General features: G+C 46.2%; 1 protein-coding gene across 8 annotated transcripts in view; it reads right to left on the reverse strand.

The window, feature by feature from the left end:
• LOC125628628 (uncharacterized) overlaps nt 1-19,214 on the reverse strand; it is a 33,670-nt gene that overhangs the window by 6,490 nt on the left and 7,966 nt on the right. For 3 of the 8 annotated variants that reach the window (XM_048833832.2, XM_048833833.2, XM_048833831.2), the window contains exons 2-3: nt 14,449-14,575; nt 250-363 (exon numbers count right to left, since the gene is read on the reverse strand). In XM_048833832.2, coding sequence (XP_048689789.2) covers nt 250-363; nt 14,449-14,482 — 148 coding nt within the window. In that variant the 5' untranslated portion in view covers nt 14,483-14,575. Of the gene's footprint in view, nt 1-249; nt 364-10,095; nt 14,576-19,214 lie in introns of those variants that run through there. The other 5 variants (XM_075123962.1, XM_075123961.1, XM_048833829.2 and 2 more) reach the window with 5 other exon arrangements.

Here is a 19,214-nt window from a genome sequence, read left to right on the forward strand (position 1 = left end):
CATAAGGGAGAGAAAAGGGGAGAAATTTTGTTTCCACATCCTATTCAAACACTCAGGATGACAGCAGGTCAGGGAAGAAGCTAAATGTCAGTCACGATAGGTAGGAAGTCATGAGCAATATCTGCCCTGAGGGTATGACACATGCTGGGGAAAATCCTGAATTCAGAGAGTTCACAAGGTCTTTGTAGGGAATCCCAGCTCTTTCCTTCAGGCACTGACAGTTTTTGAGTTGGTTTAATGATGCCTCACCTGTGCAGGCACCTCTCAGGATCCCTTGTTCCTCTGAGTCCTGGATTTCTGAGACCCACGGCTCTTCCCCTTTTTCCAGCTGGGAGATCACATCAGGTTTGGAAACTGGAAACCCTGCTCAGGGGAAGAAAACAAGGGACATCAGTTGAATACATGGGACGCTTGTCAGAAAAAAGTGTTCTATTATTTTAACCCCAGCCAGTAACCAGAGCCAGCTCCTAAGTTGCTCAAAGGTGCTGGACACTCTGCTTTTGGTGGATTTAACCATCCCCATCGCTCCTGTGAACACACAGAGCCAGACACTCATCATCAAAGAGGCTCCTAAAACACAGAGATTCCAAGTCCCAGACAGTGAAGGTTCCGGACAGTAGGGAAGTCCCTCTAGAAATGCTTCTTTCTGACAGAGAGAAGACCAGAGACTCGGAGATTTGGAAGAGGTGAGTATTGGCTGGTGGGGTTCAGCACAGTAAGGAAGAAGAGGGAGCCCAGAGGTCCCATAATGCAGTAAGTCAGCGGTATTATATGTCAGGAAAGCCCATTTTGAGGAAATAGGGACTCTAGTAAGTCAGGAGAAATGGAAGGGAGTATATAAATATCCCCCAGTGTGTGGATAACTCTAGTGAATTAAATACTATAATTTAGGTGCAACAGACTCTGATTCCTCTGGAAAAGGAGAATGTGAAAAAGAAGAATCAGGCCATGTGACTTCAGGAGGGACCGACTCAAAGATCCCAGGAACCTGCAGGGAAAACAGATTGTGGTTGCTACAGAAAGAGAGTGGGTGAAGTGAGACCCTTTCAGTCCCCAGAAGTTTCTCTACCAACCGATGACATCACTAGAAAGCACATGTTTGTGGCAGGGATGGAGCATATTGTCAGTACAAGGAACGTAAGATTTCAGCAAAGGTGCCTGGGCCACAGGGCATAGGGAAAAGATATGAGGGCGGAGGAAGCGGGGAAGTCACTGAGCCACAGAGAGAGAAGAAGAGTGAAAATAATAACATTTGAAAGAAGTATGTCAAATAAAGTGAAACTGGACTATCATAAGGAGAGAGTGCAGACTCCATATCGGGGTGGCCAATCTTACTGACCCTCTGAGTTGCATATGACAACCTTCAGCATCTCAAGAACTGGGGCACACCTGCTGGGGCTCAGGGCTTCAGCCTTGCTCTTGCTGAATCCCTGAGCCCCAGCAGGCATGCCCCATGGGGCTGGAGCCCCCCTCCTTGCTGGGCAGAAGCCAGAGGTGAAGCATGGGGGGGGCTCCCCAGTTTTTTACAAGGGTTTGCTGGCCCTGCTTGGTTACATGGTGCCACCAGGCCCCCTCCCTACATGGCCGCTACTGGAGCCGGCAAGCTGGGAGTTGTGGCCATGGGGAGAGGCAGCAGCAAACAGCTGGGAGCTGCAGGGAGAGCTGCTGCTTTTGCTGCTGCTTCTCCGCATAGAGCTAAAGCCGTGGCCCCTCCCTGCGGCTCCCAGCTGTTTGCTGCTCCCTCTCCACACTGAGCTAACACCTGGGAGCCGCAGGGAGGAGCCGCTGAGGGTAAAGGGGGAAGCATACTTGGGGGTGTGTGACTCAAGCTGTTGGTGGGCGGCAAATATTTAAATTGTGACACTCCCCCCCCCCCCCCCATGTCAGCAGATACCAGTTGTCTCTGGCAGAATCCAGATTCTGTGTTTATGGTGTGGGATTCCCTGATGGTGAACAGGGGACTGGAAATGGGAGTTTGAGAGGGGGAAGAAGGAGATTCCCCCCTGCTGAACGAACAAGATGCGAGTACTAATCTTGGGGTGAGTGAGTTTGTTTGTCTGTCTGTTTGTGTATTTCTTTCTCTTTCAGGTTATTTCAGTTACTGGGTCAGTTGGGATTGTGTGTCCCAGGACTGTTTGAGCCTTTGTTCCCTAAATCATCCTTGATCATCTTTGATCAGCCTCAATCAGCCTTGTGATCACCCTCCTGCTGTGTGATTAACAAAGGTGTAAACTGACCTAGGAGAGAAGACCTTAAAAGCCAGAGGCTAAGTGATGAAGGGGAGCTAGTGAAGAGGGGACTGCAAACAGGGGAGTTTGAGAGGGATTTTGTGGGAGGGAGCTGTAATATAATCACAAGGGTTTCCCACTCACAGAAAGCCAGGTTGGGGTGTTATCTAGGGTTATCAGAACCCCCAATAGGGGTGATTTAACTATTTCACTCCAGGCGGTGTAAGGAATAAGTCAACAGGAACTCAGCAATTCTGTCTGATCAAGGAGTAATGTAAGTAAGCATGTTTTCGTCTAACATTGCAGTTTATTAGATTTAATCACAGACAGACATAAGCAATAGATTTAGAACATCCCAGGTATTTACCTATATTCTGATATGGTGTGGCTCATCAATGACAGGTCAGTACTGGCCAAACGCCTCCCTGCTGGGGAGTAAAGCTATCAGGAAAATGTCTCTCCCAGCATAGCTCCCAAGGACTGCTCCCAAATACACTCTATTATCTAAACTTTTTATAACTAACTTCTACAAAACATATAGGTCATAATGACCCCTACTAAATCATCCCTTTTCCTAACTTTCAATAAACTTTTACAATCAGAGGCATCTAGACTCAAGCCTGTCCATCCACATAGTTTCTTTCACTCTCTGTTATTTATGTTTTCTTCCCTTCCTCCCATACTGATTAGCAAAACTGCCAGTAGTTATGACCTTGCGTCTGAAAGCCTGTCTCCAAATTAACCCTTAACTATGTGGTGTTCTATTTCATTAATTCATAGTGGCTGAGTGCATATAATATGGATGCAATTAGCTTAATTGCATTCTGGGGGTATAGACACCCCCGAAATCTAGGGCAACAGGGGGACCATCCAGTGTGAAAGGTACCTGCTGCTGGAATCTCTCAGGAAGCAGGTGGAAGAGCTACAGGAGGAGGTGGGTAGGCTGCGGAGCATCCGTGCCCACAAGGAATTCCTTGAGAGTATTCATATGGAGACATTCAAGGCTGAGGAAGCTATCCAGCTACAGAGAACTGCTGTCTCACCATCGGGGGAGGAGGGCATGGCTCTGTCACAGGGAGGACACTGGCTGCTGGTTACTTCTGGCAGCAGGCCGTGCCCCGTCCCTACTCCCAACCCACCCACCATGGTGTTGGAAAACCGATATGCTGCCCTGGCATTGAGTGATGAGGAATCACCCCCCAAAAGGTGGTGGAGGAGAAGCCAGGTTTCCCCAAGGCTGGGAGGATCGCAGTCACCACTCCCAGGAGGAAACATAGGGTAGTGGTGGTTGGAGACCTGAGGGGGACAGAGGCACCCATCTGTCAGCCTGACATGGCATCCCGGGAGGTATGCTGCCTGCCAGGGGCCCGTATCCAAGACATTATGGGGGGATTGTTGAGGATCATCCAGCCCTCTGACTACTACCCCATGCTACTTATCCATGTGGGCACTAATGATACTGCAAGGTAAGACCCTCAGCAGATCAGAAAGTGACTACAGGGCTCTGGGAGTACAGGTGAAAGAGTTGGGCATGCACATGGTGTTCTCTTCGATCCTTTCAGGCAAGGGTAGGGGCCTAGGCAGAGACAGCTGCATCCTGGAGGTAAATGCCTGGCTGCGAGGATGGTGTCGCCAGGAGGGTTTCAGCTTCCTTGCCCATGGGAAGCTGTTCCAGGAAGAAGGACTGCAAAGCAGAGATGGGGTCCACCTATCGAAGAAGGGGAAGAGCATATTTGCTAACCAAGTGAGAAGGGCTTTAAACTAGGTTTGAAGGCGGCAGGTGACCAAAGCCCACAGGTAAGTCAAAAACATGGAGATCTGGGAGAAGGGTTGGAATCTGTGGAGAGAATGGGCTGTTATAGCAGAAATAAGGGAGAGACAAGACAGAACTGGGCTGGTGGGGGATCAAATCAATATCTTAGATGTCTGTATACTAATGTGAGAAGTATGGAGAATAAGCAGGAAGAACCCAAAATGCTGGTAAATAAACACAACTATGACATAGTTTGCATCACAGATTGCTGGGATAATACACATGGAATATTAGCATAGAAGGGTACAGCTTGCTCAGGAAGGACAGGCAGGGGGAAAGGGAGGAAGTGTTGCCTTATATATTAAGAATGTCTACACTTGAACTGAGGTTGAGATGGAAATAGGAGACAGACTTGTTGAAAGTCTCTGGGTATGGCTAAAAGGGGTAAAAACGAGGGTGATGTCATGGCAGGGGTCTACTACAGACCACCTAACTGGGAAGAAGAGATGGATGAAGCTTTTTTAAACAACTAACAAAATCATCCAAAGCACAGGACTTGGTGGTAATGGGGGACTTCAACTCCCCAGACATCTGTTGGGAAAACAACACAGCAGGGCACAGATTACCCAATAAGTTCTTGGAATGTATTGGAGACAATTTTTTATTTCAGAAGGTGGAGAAAGCTACTAGGGGAGAAGCTGTTCTAGATTTGATTTTGACAAATAAGGAGGAACTGGTGGAGAATTTGGAAGTGGAAGGCAGCTTGGGTGAATGTGATCATGAAATGGTAGCGTTCATGATTCTAAGGAATGGTAGGAAGGAGAACAGCAAAATAAAGACAATGGATTTCAAGAAGGCAGACTTTAGCAAACTCAGATAGCTGGTAGGTAAGATCCCATGGGAAGCAAGTCTAAGGGGAAAAACAATTGAAGACAGTTGGCAGTTTTTCAAAGAGACATTATTAAGAGCACAAGAGCAAACTATCCCACTGTGTAGGAGAGATAGGAAATGTGGCAAGAGACCACCCTGGCTTAACGAAAAGATCTTCAATGATCTAAAAATAAGAGTCCTACAAAAAGTGGAAACTAGGTCAAATTACAAAGGTTGAATAAAAACATATAACACAAGTTTGTAGGGACACAATTAGAAAGGCCAAAGCACAAAATGAGATCAAACTAGCTGGAGACATAAATGGTAATAAGAAAACATTCTACAAATACATTAGAAGCAAGAGGAAGACCAAGGACAGGGTAGGCCTGTTACTCAATGGGGGGTTGGGGGGGGCGGTGATAATAACAGAAAATGTGGGAACGGCAAAGGTACAAATGACTTCTAAAAATGACTTCTTTTTTCAGTTTTCACCAAGAAGGCTGGTGTTGATTGGACGTCTAACATAGTGAATGCCAGTGAAAATGAGGTAGGATCAGAGGCTAAATTTGGCAAAGAACAAGTTAAAAATTATTTAGAAAGTTAGATGTCTCCAAGTCACCAGGGCCTGATTAAATGCATCCTAGAACACTCAAGTTGCTGACTGAGGAGATATCTGAGCCATTAACGATTTATCTCTGAAAAGTCATGGAAGGTGGGAGAGATTCCAGAAGACTGGAAAAGGGCAAATATAGTGCCAATCTATAAAAAGTGAAATAAGGACAACCCAGAGAATTACAGCTTAACTTCTATACCCGGAAAGATAATGGAGCAAATAATTAAGCAATCAATTTGCAAACATCTAGAAGATGACAAGGTGATAAGTAACAGTTGGCATGGATTTGTCAAGAACAAATTGTGTCAAACCAACCTGATAGTTAGCTTTCTTTCACAGGGTAACAAGCCTTGTGGTTGGGGGGAAGAGGTAGATGTGGTATATTTTGAATTTAGTAAAGCTTTTGATACTGTCTCACATGACCTTCTCATAAACAAACTAGGGAAATGCAACCTAGATGGAGCTACTATAAGCTGGGTGCAAAACTGGTTGGAAAACCATTCCCAGAGAATGGTTATTGGTGATTCACAGTCATGCTAGAAAGGCATAATGAGTGGGGTCCCACAGGGATCGATTCTGGGTCCGGTTCTGTTCAATATCTTCATCAATGATTTCAATAATGGCATAGAGAGTACACTTATGAAGTTTGTGGACAATACCAAGCTGGGAGGGGTTGCAAGTGCTTTGGAGGATAGGATTAAAATTCAAAATGATCCAGACAAACTGGAGAAATGATCCGAAGTAAATAAGATGAAATTCAATACAGACAAATGCAAAGTACTCCATTTAGGAAGGAACAATTAGTTGCACTCCTACAAAATGGGAAATGACTGCCTAGGAAGGAGTACTGCGGAAAGGGATCTGGGGGTCATAGTGGATCACAAGCTAAATATGAGTTGAAAGTGTAACACTGTTACAAAAAACCTGAACATCTTTCTGGGATGTATTAGCAGGAGTATTGTAAGCAAGACACGAGAAATAATTCTTCCTCTTTATGCTGCGCTGATTAATCCTTGACTGGAGTATTGTGTCTAGTTCTGGGTGCCATATTTCAGGAAAGATGTGGCCAAATTGGAGATAGTCCAGAGAAGAGCAACAAAGATGATTAAAGGTCTAGAAAACATGAGCTATGAGGGAAGATTGAAAAAATTGGGTTTGTTTAGTCTGGAGAAGAGAAGACTGAGAGGGGCCAGGATAACAGTTTTCAAGTACATAAAAGGTTGTTACAAGGAGGAGGGAGAAGAATTGTTCTTCTTAACTTCTGAGGATAGGACAAGAAGCAAGGGGCTTAAATTGCAGCAAGGGAGGTTTAGATTGGACATTTGGAAACTTCCTAACTGTCAGGGTGGTTAAGCACTGGAATAAATCACCGAGGGAGGTTGAAGAATCTCCATCATTGGGAATTTTAAGAGCAGACTGGACAAACACCTGTCAGGGATGGTCTAGATAATACTTAGCCCTGCCACGAGTGCAGGGGACTGGACTAGATGACCTCTCGAGGTCCCTTCCAGTCCAATGATTCCATAATGCTATGGAACCATAGTCCCAAAATCTCCCCTATGTCACACTGACCCCCTCCACACATTTCCCAGGTGTTCCTTGGCCCAATTTCTCCACCCCAACCCCCCCATGACAAAGTTGGAGCTGCTCTGTAATGCTGATGAATTCTGTATGTTGACCTGGATATTGGGATATTTACTGTGTGAATAATCTGATTAGTTTAATGGGGGGGGGGGGGGGGAGAGGCCTGTAAGAAAACGAGCAGAAAGGGAAGGTGAATGGCTCATGATGAGTCACACCTTGGCAGACCCTTTCTAAGAAACAATGCCCGAACTATTTGCTTTGAATATTCTACCTCCTTTCTCCAGCCAACTTACAGAACTGGGTTTCATGAGCTGCGCCAGGCCTGGGACCCAAAAAATCAAAAGGCCTGGAGCAGTTGAAACAGGGACTCCCTCTATAGAGGAGGCTGGCTGCTCAGATAATTATTTGGAGAAGTGAGACAGAAACTCAGGGACCCTGCTGGGGTGTCTGAAGAAGCCAGACCTGCCTATCTGATGACTGGGGATGACAGGCTTTTAGGTAAGACAGGCATGTGTGAAAACAGTTAGTTTAAAATCCTTTTTGCTCTTATGCTTTTTTCCTGTGCAAAATAAACATGACTGTGGTTTGAAGAAACTTGTTTTGTCACTGTGCACCCCTGATCCCAGACTCTCAAAGGTGTTTGCACTCAACCTGAGTTGCTGGGTAAGCACAGCTGATATGCCAGTTATTGTCACCCAGGGCTTTGGCTGGGAGCAGGAGTATTCCAGAAATGCAAGAGGCCTGATAGCTTCGTGGGGGTGGGCACTCTGTCACCTGGAAGGGAACAGAGGTGTAGCTATGATACCCGGTCCCCTTCTTCTCACCAATCTCAGCCCTCCCCACCTCCTGTGACCCAAGGAGTACCCATTCCTTGTGTTCTTTCCTTCCCCACAGTTGTCAGTTGGCTGGTGGGTGGGCGTGTTCTTTCTTTGTGCTGTTTAGCTTTGCACAGAGAATTGGTTCAGCAAACCTCGATAGTACTAACCAGTGTTGTTAAGTGCTAAAGGCTAAAATGTCATTGCCTTAGTAATGGTGTTCAGGGTGCCCCCTGCTTCTGTCCTTAAAATGTTAATGTAATTAGTAAATAGTGCAGCATGTTAATTCAGCAAACCTCAATGTTACTTATAAAAAAGACAGACACAAGCACGGTTCAGTGACAAAGGCACTCAGCCAGGTTTATTGCCCGCCAGGCACATTCCTAGTGCCCTGGCATCATGGTTACGCAATGTGGCTAATCATACAGTATTTCATCAGCTGCAAATCTGAATAGGAATCCAAGGAGCCTGTCCTGCTGTGTGCCATGGAAAGAAACCATTCCAGATTACTTTTGGCATTTATGGAGCAGCTGCACACAGTGGACCTTTGCTACTGCGCTCGGGAAACAAGCACTGAGTGGTGGGATCATACTTTTATACAGGTCTAGGATGAGGAGCAGTGGCTGAAAAACTTTTGGATGCACAAAGCCAACTTCCTGGAACTGTGAGCAGAGCTCACCTCTGCCCTGTGCTGCAAGGACACCAAAATGAGAGCTGTTCTCTCGGTGGAGAAGCACGTGGCAATTGCTGTGTGGAAGTTGGCTCCAGCTACTACAGGTTGGTCATGAATCAGTTTGGAGTTGGGAAGTTGAGCGTGGGGGTCATGTTTACACAAGTGTGCAAGGCCATTCATCACATACTGCTATGAAGGACTGTGACTCTGGGAAATGTGCATGAAATAGTGGATGGCTTTGAAGGAATGGGATTCCTTAACTGTTCTGGGGTGGCAGATGGCATGCATATCCCAATTTTGGCCCCAGACCATCTTGCAATGGAGCACATCAATAGAAAGGGCTACTTCTGTGTGGTATTGTAGGGTGCTTGTGGATCACGGGGGTTGTTTCACTGATATCAAAGCAGGGTGGTCAGGGGAGGTGCATGACACCCGCATCTTCAAGAACACTAGCGTCTATAGCAAGCTGCAAGCAGGGACTTTCTTTCCAGACCAGAAGATCCCAATGTGGGATGTTGAAATGCCCGTAGTACTCATGGGAGATCCAGCCTACACCTTACTTCCATGGCTCATGAAGCCTTACAGTGGAAACGTTGACAGCAGCAAGGAACGCTTCAGCAACTGGCTGAGCAGATGCAGAATGACTGTTGAATGTATGTTTGGCAGTTTAAAGGCTCGCTGGCACTGCCTTTATGGCAGGTTAGATCTCAGTGAGGAAAATATTCCCATGGTCATAGCAGCCTGCTGTACTTTTCATAATATTTATGAAACTAAAGGGGAAAAGTTTTCCTGGGGTGGAGTGTGGAGTCAGATCTCCTGGCACCAGATTTTGAGCCGCCAGATACTGGGGCTATTAAAGGGACACAATAGGGGGGCTATTCGAATCAGGGAGGCTTTGAAGCAACATTTTGACAGTGAGCCACAGTAATGTGTCTTTCTGCAGTGCATTCAGCCAGGCTTTGTTTACTTGCTGCCTGGAATGACCCTTGTGGTGATTGTTTCCTGAGTGTGATCTGTAGTCTGCATATGTGCCCTTTCCCACTGTGTATGAATTCCTGCAGCAACCACCATATGTAGAAAGAAAATGAGTCTTTATTTTTCTCCTATGAGTACATTTATATTAAACAGCAATAACCAATACACAGAATTCAATGTCTTGCGAGGCACAGAACACTGAGGAATAGCCTCTTAATGGAGGCGCTCATAGCTGTGTGTGAGTCCAGCTGTAGTTAAGGAACCTGTCCGAAGGCTGGAGTGCAAGGGGTACTGCAACAGGCAGGGCACATGCAAGGAACGTGAGGGTGGAGTTTGGGGAGGGTATGGCACACAGTTAGCTCAGTTAGGGACTTCAGCATCTCTGTTTGGTCCTCCATCAGTTTATCATCCACTCCTGGCCCTCTGAAATATGCTCCTGGCCCTGCTTCCTCTCCTGGCTATGTATTTTCAATTTTTCATTAATTGACTCTTGCCATGCCCTGTGAGCGTGATCTGTGGCGTCAGAGACATTTGGAGCACCTCTCTAAACATGTCCTCCTTCCTCGGCCTGGGTGCCTCCTTACCTGATGCAAGCGCTTGGCTGGTGTGTAAGGGGTTCCCCTCAAGGCCACATCTACAGAAAAACAAGAAGCAATCAATAGAGGCAGTACTGTGAGTGCACTCACAGCATTGAATCATAATAATTAAGTACACCTCTTTCTCACTCTCCCTTGGCAAGCACTAAGAGTGTCCTAAACATGGTGAGTTTGGCCCATGGGGGTGGTGGGGAGATCCAAGGTGGGGCAAAATGTCTAGGTGGTTTTCAAAATGTCTAGGTTGGAAGGGAATCACTGCAAGCAACTAGGGACACTATTGTAAATTCTGCCAGTTTTCTACAAGCAGGGGGTCATTGAAGCCGATCCCTCATTCCCAATAGTAAACAAGGATGCAAGGGTGCATCTCCTGCTTACCTGTGGCTTCAGACCAGGTCCCTCTGCTGCTTGCCTGTGTGCTGATTTGATCCTTGCACAAGTGATTGCCGATTGTTGTGGGAAAATTTCCTATAGCAGGGTAAGAAACAAAGCTGCTCTGCCAAGGAGCCTTCAGCAGAGAATTGGCGAGTACCTCCCAGGAAAGCTTCCTAGCTATCCCTCTGGAGGATTCCTGTGAAATCTTGGTGTGCATTAACACACTTTCTCACTAGGCCTCCTGTGACACACTGTGCCTCAAAGTAGCACCCTGTAACCCCCCTATTCATCATTCATATATGGCTGTGATATATCAAACGAAGCATGCCATTTAAGAAAGCATATGAAAGGTCATGATCTGCTGAAGCTCATTGTATGTCAAAATATGTATATCGTTAGTGTGCATGAAGTTATGAGATCCTGTTCTATGGTTATTAATGAAATATGTTGTGGGTTTGGGAGTCGCCCACTGCTAGTTGTCCAGTGACAACAAAGGAGGTAACCACACCCAGGCGGGCACTGAATGACCACAGGGAAGCCATAAACAAAGGATTTAAAATTATGTAAGAGAGTTGCACAAGTACCACACAATCTGGATTGCTCAACTCTGACTCAGTTGCACAAGGCCACACCAGTGGGACTGCTCAGGCCTTGCTGAGTCACAGAGTTACCAGGACATGTCTAAGTTAGTATTTTCCAGGCACATGGACTGAGGGTATAAAATAAAGGACAGTGGCATCACGCAATTACCTTTCTCCTCCCCCACCTACACTAACGGAAACAAGAACACTGGGAAAACAAGACCTGAACTGAGGAGCCTGGTCCCAGGCTGAAGAGGAAAATCAGCCTGTGTATTAAGGATTGTAACCTGCCTGCAACATCCAGTGAGGTGAGAAAAACTGCTTGATCCAAATACAGCTTAGTCTAATGAGATTTACAATTTAGATTGCATACTTACTTTTTAATTTATTTGGTAACTATTTCTGACCTTTATGACTACCACTTATAATCACTTAAAAATCTAGCTTTCTGTAGTTAATAAACCTATTCTAATATTTTATCCTTACCAGTGAATTTGTCTAAAGTGCTTGGGAAATTTGCTTAGCTTACAAAGGCTGGTGCATGTCCACTTTCCTTTGATGAAGTGGTGAACTAATGAGTAAGTTTGCACTGTTAAAGAGAAGGTCTCAAGCAGTGTAAGATAATATTTTTCTGGGATTCAAGGTTAGGGGCTTGGGAGCCTTTATGCAGCTTAGCTGGGTGTGCCTCTGTTTGTTGGTGGCTGAGTGAAAACACCACTTTGAGGGGTTCACTGTTTGTCACTGGCCAAGTATTGTGAGAGCCAACCCAGGCTGGAGATTTAAGGGGGCACAGCAGTCCCACAGTTCCAGGTTGTACCCTGGGGGTCTTGTCACACCCCCACATCGTAGCTGCATAGGGAAATGGGAAGCAGACACAAACACTGCAAGTCTTGTACATTTCTACACCTTAACCAACTTCTACCATAAAATGAAACCAAGGACAGCTGTATGTGAAACGGAGCAGTATCAGATCAAAAAGAGCACTTACCAGAGCTCCTTTCTGCACCGTGAGCACCAGAGACAGAGTGCTGGGACTGGCTTGAATCCTCCAGGGTTGAGACGAGGTCCTGACTTGCCTTCATTGCATTGGATGACCCTGCCCCACCTCATCCTCTAATTCCATTTTGTCCTCAGGGTTAAGTGTGCTGGCTGCTGTCTCCAGCCCCCCTGAAGTATCCATGGGGATCTTGGTGCTGGAGGTGGGGTCACCCCCGAAGACAGCATACAGCTCCTTGTAGAAGCAGCAGGTCTCTGGTGCAGCACCAGAGGTCCAGCACCAGGTGGTTTGACTCCCTTGCCTTCTTGTACACCTGCCTCAGCTCCTTGATGTTTATATGTCCCGTTCTGTAGCTCTTTTCCAACATGCCATGAGAAATCTTCCCGTAGCTATTGAAGTTCCTATGGCTGGAAGGAGCTGGGACCGCACAGCCTGCTCTCCCCACAGACCCAACAGATCCAACATCTCCGATGTACTCCAAGCAGCAGCATGTTTGCTGAGCGGAGCCACCACGGTCAGTGGGGAAGATGCAATGTGAGCTCTCCACGCCAAGCAAACAGGAAGCGGAATTTCAAAATTTCCCAGTACTTTAAAGGGGGAGGGGTGAACGTCTGTGTACCTGGCTGCAGGGCAGCCAAGATCGAATTGCTGAGCAGAGTGGTCAGGATGGGCATTGTGAGGCACCTCCTGGAGGCCACGTACAGTGACATAACCAAGCACAGTGTCTACACTGACAAGTTGTCAACCTAACTTTGCCACCAAAAGCTCTACGCCTCTCATCATGGTGGCTTTAGTTTGTCAGCAAAGCGGAAGAGTTAAACTCTTCTGGGGGAGGTTTAGGTTGGATATTAGGAAAAACTTTTTCACTAGGAGGGTGGTGAAACACTGGAATGCGTTACCTAGGGAGGTGGTAGAATCTCCTTCCTTAGAAGTTTTTAAGGTCAGGCTTGACAAAGCCCTGGCTGGGATGATTTAATTGGGGATTGGTCCTGCTTTGAGCAGGGGGTTGGACTAGATGACCTCCTGAGGTCCCTTCCAACCCTGATCTTCTATGAACTGGCAAGTGGAGCATTGTAGTGTGTACACCACAACTGTTTTATTGATGAAAGCTGACTTTTGTCAACAAAACTCTGTTGTGTAGACAAGGCCTAAGTGGATGTACATATATGATCATGAGCAAATTGCAACTATTCATTAAAAAGAAAAATAAAGCAGTACTAAACATTGAGAGTAACTTCAAGACAACATGAAATCCATTTATACAATTGGCTACTGCTACTCTGTATACATTTCAGATCCTTCATCTGATGAAAAACTGGGAATTCTACAACAGTACTCTGGAAAACAAATTGTGAAACACAAGGGAATGGACACAATTGTGGGCCAATCATTCTAAACTTATTCAATGTCAATTTTTCATTATTATGTCTTAATGATGTGTTATTATGATGTGATTTCTAATTAAAAGTCTTATTAGTCTGCAGAAACCTATTTGAGGCATAAAGACATCAGTACTGTGGAGAGAACAAGAGACCCTAACTATATATAGAAAAAAAAATAGCAATTCTTTTTGATGCAAGAGTCAGACAATAATTTTGTTATGTATGCCTAGTGAGGCCAGAGTACATAGGAAGATAACATATAATGCCCAGAAACAATTAAGTTCAGCAATGACCCTTAATTATAAGTATAGACACTTAGTACATGGACTGTTTTCTGTAACTGTAAGAAATCTAACTCCTTGAGAGGCAGTAGCTAGGTTGACAGAAGAATATTTCCATCGACCTAGCAGTGTCTATACCAGGCATAGGTTGGCTTAGCTATGTCTCTCAGGGATGTGATTTTTTTCACACCCCTCAGTAACATAGCTAGGTCAACCTATGTTTCAGTTGTGGACCAGGCCTTAGCCCTAATCCTCCACAGACACCTTCCCCTTCCTTACACAGCCTCAGCCCTCCCCACTTACTGGCGTCTTTTTTTCCTCTCCCACTGCTCCCTGTTCTCCCTTCGTTCCCAAACGGCACCTTATACATTCTCCTATCAACAGGTGGACACATCTGACCATCACACAATCCATGCATGACATAGTACATCTATTTACTAGACTTTATTTAGAATTGCCTCTTAACTTTCCTACCTTTTCCTCATTTTATCTTTCAGTTTTCATAAATCCAGAAAGGGTAAATTATATAAAATTTTAAAATGATATATTTTTTTCAAAACGGACCGATAGCACACAAAAAAAATCACATATCCAAAAATGATACCAGGGCAGGACACAAGGCAAAAAAAAAAGGGGGGTATGGAAACCTGTCAAAAATTATATGATGAGAAAACATATAAAAGTGGGCCCCCACAGTTATTAATAACTGATGGGACAGGAGTTCTTACCCAGCGAAGTCATATTCTCATAGGTCTCCTGCATGACGTCTGTGTAGAGGGTTCTCTGAGCGGGGTCCAGCAGAGCCCACTCTTCCTTGGTGAAATGCACAGCCACTTCCTCGAAGGTCACCGGCCCCTGAAAGAGAATAATTCCCCAGTCAGTACCTGCTGCCCCAGTGATAACCGCACTATTTATGGGAGAGCAGGGCCAGTAAAATGGAAGCTCTTGGAGTGGCATGGTAGCAGAGTCCCACCCCCACCATTTTCAGAGCAGCTAGGAGGCATCAGGGTAAGGTGAGAAAGAGAGCCCCTCATCCCACCCAGAGGACAGAGGGAGGCATGGTCTTCACATTTATTACACAGCTACTAGCCAGAGATTGATATAGTAGATGGAGCCCCCAACTCCCTCAAAATAAAGAAACAATATATAACAAATAAAGGAAAGGGGAAGTCGATAGTAAAGAATATAAGTCAGAAGCTTGGAATTATAGAAAATTGAAAAGGGAAGCTAAGGGACACAAGGGGAAATCTAGGGCCAGCAGAGTTAAGGATGATATAAAGAAGATTTTTTTTAAATTGTACTAGAACAAAACAAATCCTAACAATGGTATTGGTACATTACTAAATGGAACTGGTAGAACTATCAATAATAATGCAAAAAAGGCAAAAGTTTTCAATAAATAGTTCTGTTCTATATTTGGGGGAAAAAATAAAGGATTGTCAGGAATCAGGGCCTGCAAACAGAGTCAGTCTGAAAGCAGGGCCTACAGCAGAACCAGTTTCTGTACAACCTAATGAGTGCAGCTCGCTTGTAATAGATTGCCTAATTGGCTATAGCGTGTGATTGATTGGAAGAGTCAGCAGACCAGCTCTTATGTCCAGCAGCCACAGCAGTCCAGCAACTGCTCAAAGCATTCACCAATGGCTGTGGCAACTCCTGCACCTGCTTGTTCCCAGTTCGGCTCCAGCCTTGGACCCAGGCTTGCCCCACTCCAGAGAACCAAGTTCTGATTCCTGACGCCAGCCATGACCCTTGGCTCTGGCACTTGGCCTCTGATCCTGGGTCCCAAGTCCTGGCTACCGATGGCTGCTCCAACCAGTAGGCCTGACTGCCTACATTAGCTTCTGCTAGCCATGGCTCCCCATCACTACTGTCTTCCCCAAGCCCATCCAAGTTGATTAGGTCTGGCCTTCCCTCTGAACTGGAGAAGAACTGATACTGTGCACCAGACCTCTGCCTATACTGCGTGGGACCAGGATACTTTGCATCAAGCTGCCCCACCGAGGTCTGATCTACACCCACGTTGGGAAATGCCAAGCCCCAGCCCCAACAGGGAAGTCTGGGCTTGGCTGGGTCCTTCCCCTCTCCCCACAGCCCACACCAATACTTGTCTGCCTGTATCCTGGTGGTGGCCAATCAGTGCTCTCTGTCTCTGGCATGTTGCGATGCCCGACCCCAACTGGGAAGCGCTGTTGGACTTGGTCAATTTTATGGACTTTATGGATGTGGAATTATCCCATATTAGACCCCCCCAAGCCTCCCAGTGCAAGGATTCCCCAAACTAGTCGAGTCCATACCTGGGTCACTCTTTTCATCACACCAGATGGCTCCCTTTGAGCAACTACTTTTTGAAGCAAACAAGAAACCTTCTAGTTTGGACTCATTCATGCACCACATTTACCAGTTGTCCTTGGCTCATTGCCCGTGACCTGCACAGCTGCTGGCTGTAAGGCGTGATACCCTTTGACTCCCTGCCTTGCCTACAATCCTGTTTCTCAAGGTCGAACCCAAGACCAGAAACTTGCTGCAGCTTATGCAGCCCTGTAGAGAATTCAGAGACACAAAGAGAAGATTCAAAGGTGACCTTGGTAAACCCTATAAAAACTTAAGAATGGCCATACTGGGTCAGACCAAAGGTCCATCTAGCCCAGTATCCTGTCCTCTGACAGTGGCCAATGCCAGGTGCCCCAGAAGGAACTAACAAAACAGGTAATCATCCCCTGTTGCCCACTCCCAGCTTCTGGCAAACAAAAGCAAGGGATACCATCTCTGCCCATCCTGGCTAATAGAAATTGATGGACCTATCCTCCATGAATTTATCTAGTACTTTTTTAAACCCAGTTATACTCTTGGCCTTCAGCATCCTCTGGCAAAGAGTTCCACAAGGTTGACTGTGCACTGTGTGAAGACCCACAACCTCCTCAATTGTGCCATATCAACTCTATCCCGATGCATTTCAGAAAAAGAGACCCAACACCCGACCACTTCATCTACCTTCAGCCAGAAGTAGAGTTTCCCTTCACATGCATTTACTCCCTCTCTGAACCCAAATTACAAGCACTCCAGAACCATCTTGAGGAAAGGTGGCAGAAGGAATTTATTCACATGCCCTGTGGGGGCACCATTCTTCTTTGTGGTGCAGAAAGATGGCTTCCTCGGGCCTTCTGTGGACTCCGGAGAGTTGCACAAGATTGCAGCCTGAAAACTTTATCCCTTACTGCTTATTAATGAGCTGTTCAAGACTCTGCTCTGCCAGGATCTTCACAAAGTTGGACCTCCTTGGAGTTTATAACCTGGTGAGGATCCGAGAAGGAGATTAATGGGAGACCTTCTTCTGTACCTGGTATGGCCACTTCAAGTATTTGGTCATGCTTTTGGGTTGTGCAATGCCCTGGGAACCTCCCATCGTTTAATAAATTACATCTTTAGGGACATGCTGGCCCAGATTACCATCTTTTACCTGAACAACATCTTCATTTGCTCCAAAAGTCAGGACCAACACAATGATCACGTGTTCGGTCTTGGAGAGTCTACACTTAAACCAACCACCTCTACTCAAAGCTTGAGAAATGCAAGTTTAATAAAGACATAGGGAAATTCCTGAGATAGACGGTCACACCTGAGGGACTCACCATGGACCCACCTAAGACTGGCAGTATCTGACTGGGCTGCACCCAAGGATGTACAAGGGTGCAACAATTCTTGGGGTTTGTCAGTTTCTACAGGCAATTTATTAAAAGATTCTCTAGCCTGGTTTCACCCAGAAAAAGGGAGCCCAATTTTGCCTAGTCCACAGAGAATCAGTCAGCCCTTGATTGACTGACGAGTGCATCAGTTATCCTGATTCATTCAGATCCCACTAAACCATTTACCAAGGACAATGCCTCAAACTTTGCCATTGGTGCAGTGTTATCTCAACATGCAGCCTCCCCCCCCCCCCCCCGACAACCAAATCCACTTTGTGCTTCTTAATCTTGGAAGCTAACTGCCACAGAGAACAATTACAATATTTGGGGAAGGAGATACCATCTTAAAAGGTGGCTTTCAAGGAGTGGTGCCACCTCCTAGCAGGAACCCAATTCCTAGTCCAAGTCCTGATGATCAATAAGAACTTGGAATACCTAGGGACTGCTACATGAATTTGAAGAAGAGGGACCAGTAGATCCCACTTTGATTCTCACTTAAATTTTGTTGTAACCTCTCACCCGGGAATGAGAAATGGGAAGGCAGATGTCCTGCCTGAAAAGTTGAGTCTCTTGCACTTGATGAAGAGCACTCTATCACCGTGCTGAAGGTATCCAGCTCTGTCAACAGGACTGTTGTCAGCTGTGTGATGTCTTCCATCCACTACCTGATCCCCAATGACCCATTCCCGACCCAGACCCTGAATGATGCAGGTACCCAACCCAACATGAATCAGAGTTTCAACTACAGAATGGCTTCCCCTATTGCCTGGCTAGGTGGAAGGATAGACTAAGTGGGCCTTGGGAAAGCTGGCTAAAGCAGAGGCAGGAGTCCCAGCTGGAAATGGGGGTGTGGGATCTGCAGCTTGGGATACATAACCAGGGTAGCATGCGACCCTCCAGTAAGCTCCTGCCTGGGATCTATGTACGAAGCCGCACAAGGCAGGAGAGAGCAGGTATTAACTTCTTACATGCTCATGGCTTCTTCGGTGCCAGCTAATGGGTGTGGACAGGAATGGGAGAGTGGGCTGGAAATGTTGGAGGGAGGGGTAGGGGAGAAAGACCACTGACCACTGACTCCGCTTCCTGGCTCCCAAATCCTGCTCCAACCACTAGGACTGACCCCCCCCCCCCCCGCCCAGCCTGGTCATGACATGATGTCATAAAGCTGTCAAGATTTTGGGCCGCAGGGCATGCCTGAAATGTCTCTCACTAGTCCCGTTAGCAAACAGACACTGCAAGCATTTCAAAACACCAACATTATCCCCAGTGCACTGAAACAAATGTAGGGACAACGGGAGAAACAGTTAAGAATCACATGGCCACTTTTCAGAGTAGCAGCCGTGTTAGTCTGTATCCGCAAAAAGAACAGGAGGACTTGTGGCACCTTAGAGACGAACCAATTTATTTGAGCATGAGCTTTCATGAGCTACAGATTGGAGGCATGCAGTGGAAAATACAGTGGGGAGATTTATATACATAGAGAACAGGAAACAAGGGGTGTTACCATACACACTGTAAGGAGAGTGATCGGGTGAGGTGATCTATTACCAGCAGGAGAGCAGGAGGGAAAAAACCTTTTGTAGTGATAATCAAGGTGGGCCATTTTCAGCAGTTGACAAGAATGTGTGAGGAACTGGGGGGGGGGGGAGGGGGATAAACATGGGGAAATAGTTTTACTTTGTGTAATGACCCATCCACTCCCAGTCTCTATTCAAGCCTAAGTTAATTGGATCCAGTTTGCAAATTAATTCCAATTCAGCAGTCTGTCGTTGGAGTCTGTTTTTGAAGTTTTTTTGTTGAAGAATTGC

This window comes from Caretta caretta, chromosome 28 (assembly GCF_965140235.1).
Source record: "Caretta caretta isolate rCarCar2 chromosome 28, rCarCar1.hap1, whole genome shotgun sequence".
NCBI classification, from domain to species: domain Eukaryota; kingdom Metazoa; phylum Chordata; order Testudines; family Cheloniidae; genus Caretta; species Caretta caretta.